The sequence below is a fragment of the Brachypodium distachyon genome, chromosome 1, assembly GCF_000005505.3.
Source record: "Brachypodium distachyon strain Bd21 chromosome 1, Brachypodium_distachyon_v3.0, whole genome shotgun sequence".
In the NCBI taxonomy this organism is placed as follows: domain Eukaryota; kingdom Viridiplantae; phylum Streptophyta; class Magnoliopsida; order Poales; family Poaceae; genus Brachypodium; species Brachypodium distachyon.
Genome location: NC_016131.3, coordinates 48,397,199 through 48,400,772, shown reverse-complemented (window position 1 = coordinate 48,400,772; position 3,574 = coordinate 48,397,199). Strand labels below are relative to the sequence as shown.

Below are 3,574 nucleotides of genomic sequence, written 5' to 3'. Positions count from 1 at the left end.
AACGGCGAAGAGCGCATATATAGGTAGTTCGGCACGCCGGCCAGAATTCCTAGCTAGGTGCACGCACGCACAGACAGCCACGAGCTCTTCTAATAATAGCCATAGTTTTGGCCAGCTTGGGCGCAAGCTAGCTAGAGATTGATGCAAATCCATTCATGGGTGGACAAGCTTAATTCCCTCCCAGGCATAGAGCAGGGACGCGTGGGGTTAAACTTGGCTAAGGGCGACCTCCACCCCACAATAACCCCCGTCCATTTCTCCCTCCCCTTCCGCTCTCCTCCGCCCCCTTCCCTCTCCTCCGATTGGCCCCGACCAACCAGAGAGAGGGCGAGAGGGCGCCTCATTTCGCCCCACCCCAAGGACGGACACAATAATCCCTGCCTCGCCTGACTAATCACAAGAGGTTGGCAGGCCCGGAGCCGCACGTCGAAGGTGGTGGGTGACGGCAGCGACGGGTGTGCGCTGTGCGGTGCCGTGGCGGCCGTGGCCGTAACAAGAAGAATTAACACGGTCAAGATGCGCCGCGGGGCGGTCCCGCTGGCGCTGGCGCTAGCCACGCTAGCGATGCTGGCCGTGTCTGTATCGGGGCAAGGGAGGCCGGTGATCGACACTAGCGGCGGGATGACAGAGGCGTTGCCGTCCAAGTTCACACCCAAGGACGCCTTCTTCATCGACTGCGGAGGCACGAATCCCGTCACCGTCGAGGGCAAGGCGTTCAAGACTGATGCGCAGGCTAACCAGCTCCTCGCTGCCCAGGACGCCATAAGGGCCTCTGTCGACAAGGCCGACAGCGTGTCCTCGCCGGTCTACCTCACCGCTCGGATCTTCAAGGAGGAGGCCGTGTACAACTTCCCACTCGCTGTGCCCGGATGGCACTTCATTCGTCTTTACTTCTTCCCGCTCAAGAACCCAGACTCCGACCTAGCGGCTGCAACCTTCTCTGTCACCACCGACACCAACGTCCTTCTCCACAGCTTTACGGCCGACCCCAAGCCAACCATGAAGGAGTACCTCATCAATGCCACAGAGAACCACCTTGAGATCAAGTTCACCCCACTCAAAGGATCAGCTGCGTTCATCAACGGCATCGAGGTGGTCAATGGCCCCGATGAGCTCATCACCGACACAGCCCTGGCGGTCCTACCGTTTGCTGAGATGAGCGGGCTTTCGGAGGCGGCATACCAAGTCATTTACCGGCTCAACGTTGGTGGCCCGGGCATCAGCCCTGGCAACGATACACTAGGCCGGCAATGGGATAATGATGAGAAGTATGTGCAGTCCAAGGAGATGGTCAAGGACGTGTCGGTGCCGACGAACACCATCAAGTATCCAGACACGTTCCCTGTGTCCAAGCTTGTTGCGCCGATGCTAGTGTTTGCTAGCGCCGCCAAGATGGCAGACATGGACTCCACTGTGAGCAATGCAAATTTCAACGTTACATGGAAGCTGGATGTGGACCCGTCATTCGACTATTTTGTGCGCCTCTTCTTTGCCGACATCATTAGCAAGTCTGCCAACGACCTCTACTTCAATGTGTACATCGATGGCCGCAAGGCCATCTCCGGCCTGGATTTGTCCGGGATCACCGGTGACCTAGCGGTGCCATACTACAAAGATTTCGTGGTGAACTCGTCCATCACAGCCGACGGCCATCTAAGCATCCAGATCGGACCGTTGGGTCAGGACACGGGTCGCATCGATGCACTACTCAATGGTGCTGAGGTGTTCAAGATGAGCAACTCGGTGGGCAGCCTGGACGGTGAGTTCGGCGTGGATGGCAGGAAGGCTGATGATGGCAGCGGAGGCCGCAAGGTAGTGGCGGTCGTCGGCTTCGCCATGATGTTTGGTGCCTTCGCTGGGCTAGGCGCCATGGTGGTAAAGTGGCACAAGCGGCCACAGGACTGGCAGCGTCGCAACAGCTTTTCGTCATGGCTACTTCCAATCCACACGGGCCAGTCCTTCTCCAATGGCAAAGGGTCAAAAAGTGGTTACACATTTTCCTCCACCGGGGGCCTTGGACGCTTCTTCTCCTTCGCAGAGATGCAAGAGGCGACCAAGAACTTCGACGAATCCGCCATCATCGGCGTGGGCGGGTTTGGCAATGTGTATGTTGGTGAGATCGACGACGGCACCAAAGTGGCAATAAAGCGGGGCAACCCACAGTCCGAGCAAGGGATCAATGAGTTCAACACGGAGATCCAGATGCTCTCCAAACTTCGGCACCGCCATCTCGTCTCCCTCATCGGCTACTGCGACGAGAACGCGGAGATGATACTCGTGTACGAATACATGCACTACGGGCCCTTCCGCGACCACATCTACGGTGGTGACGGAAACCTGCCCGCCCTATCATGGAAGCAACGCCTCGAGATCTGCATCGGCGCAGCACGGGGACTCCACTACCTCCACACCGGCACCGCCCAGGGCATCATCCACCGCGACGTCAAGACCACCAACATCCTCCTCGACGAGAACTTCGTGGCCAAGGTGGCCGACTTTGGGCTCTCGAAAGACGGCCCCGGCATGGACCAGCTCCACGTCAGCACCGCCGTGAAGGGAAGCTTTGGCTACCTGGACCCGGAGTACTTCCGGTGCCAGCAGCTGACGGACAAGTCGGACGTGTACAGCTTCGGCGTGGTGCTGCTCGAGACGCTATGCGCACGGGCACCCATCGACCCGCAGTTGCCACGGGAGCAAGTCAGCCTGGCGGAGTGGGGCCTGCAGTGGAAGCGCAAGGGGCTCATCGAGAAGATCATGGACCCCAAGCTGGCCGGGAAGGTCAACGAGGAGTCGCTCAACAAGTTCGCCGAGACCGCCGAGAAGTGCCTCGCGGAGTTCGGCAGCGACCGTATCTCCATGGGCGACGTGCTCTGGAACCTCGAGTACGCTCTACAAATGCAGGAGCAAAACCCGCCGGAGGGCGCCGCCGCGGGAGAAGGCGGTGACGGGGACTCGCTGGACGCCGGCATCTCGTCTTCCTCCATCGCCACCACATCGTCATCCAGCAGCGGCATCAACACCGTGCCCGACGCCTCCACCACCTCCGCCGGCGAGCTCTTCGCGCAACTCGCGGACATGAAAGGAAGGTGACCAATTCCATTGATGCCCCGTCCATCGCCGAGCCATTGATGCATTGTCCATCGCCGAAGCAGCCATGGGAGCATACTGTAGTTCAACCTTCTGGATGCATCATCTCCCCCTTATTCGTCCCTTAATTAATTGACTGGTGGAAGGAAGGGTCGGAGTAATTAAAATCAAAAGCTAAACGAGATCGATCGAGATATATGCGTGTATGTATGTACGTGTGTGTACTAATCACGTTTTACTGATGCAGAAAAAAAAATTCCGAGTAAATATGTGTACCACAATGTACGTAATCATGGTGTTAATTACACCCTTTTTTTTTACATTTTTTGTTAGCAGCACGGAGTTGTGTCGCTCCGAATTCATGTTTTTTATTGGCAAGCTGAATTGTACATTAGAGGTCGTATATGCGTGCTAATCCACGGCTCGATCTTGTCATCAAGTCAGATTTCTCTCTCCACTAACTGATTATGATCCTCTTGTCTAGGTG

The 3,574-nt window shown here is 57.1% G+C and overlaps 1 protein-coding gene across 1 annotated transcript; it reads left to right on the top strand.

Annotated features, from left to right (window-relative positions):
* The first annotated feature begins 298 nt into the window (after positions 1-298).
* LOC100845253 (probable receptor-like protein kinase At2g21480) lies at positions 299-3,354 on the top strand. Its single transcript, XM_003561063.3, has one exon. The coding sequence runs from the start codon at positions 517-519 to the stop codon at positions 3,088-3,090; it is 2,574 nt and encodes an 857-aa protein (XP_003561111.3). The 5' UTR covers positions 299-516; the 3' UTR covers positions 3,091-3,354.
* The last annotated feature ends 220 nt before the right edge of the window (positions 3,355-3,574 follow it).

Excerpts from the sequence above, each read along its gene's own strand:
- LOC100845253 (XM_003561063.3), top strand. The coding sequence starts at position 517 with ATGCGCCGCGGGGCGGTCCCGCTGGCGCTGGCGCTAGCCACGCTAGCG.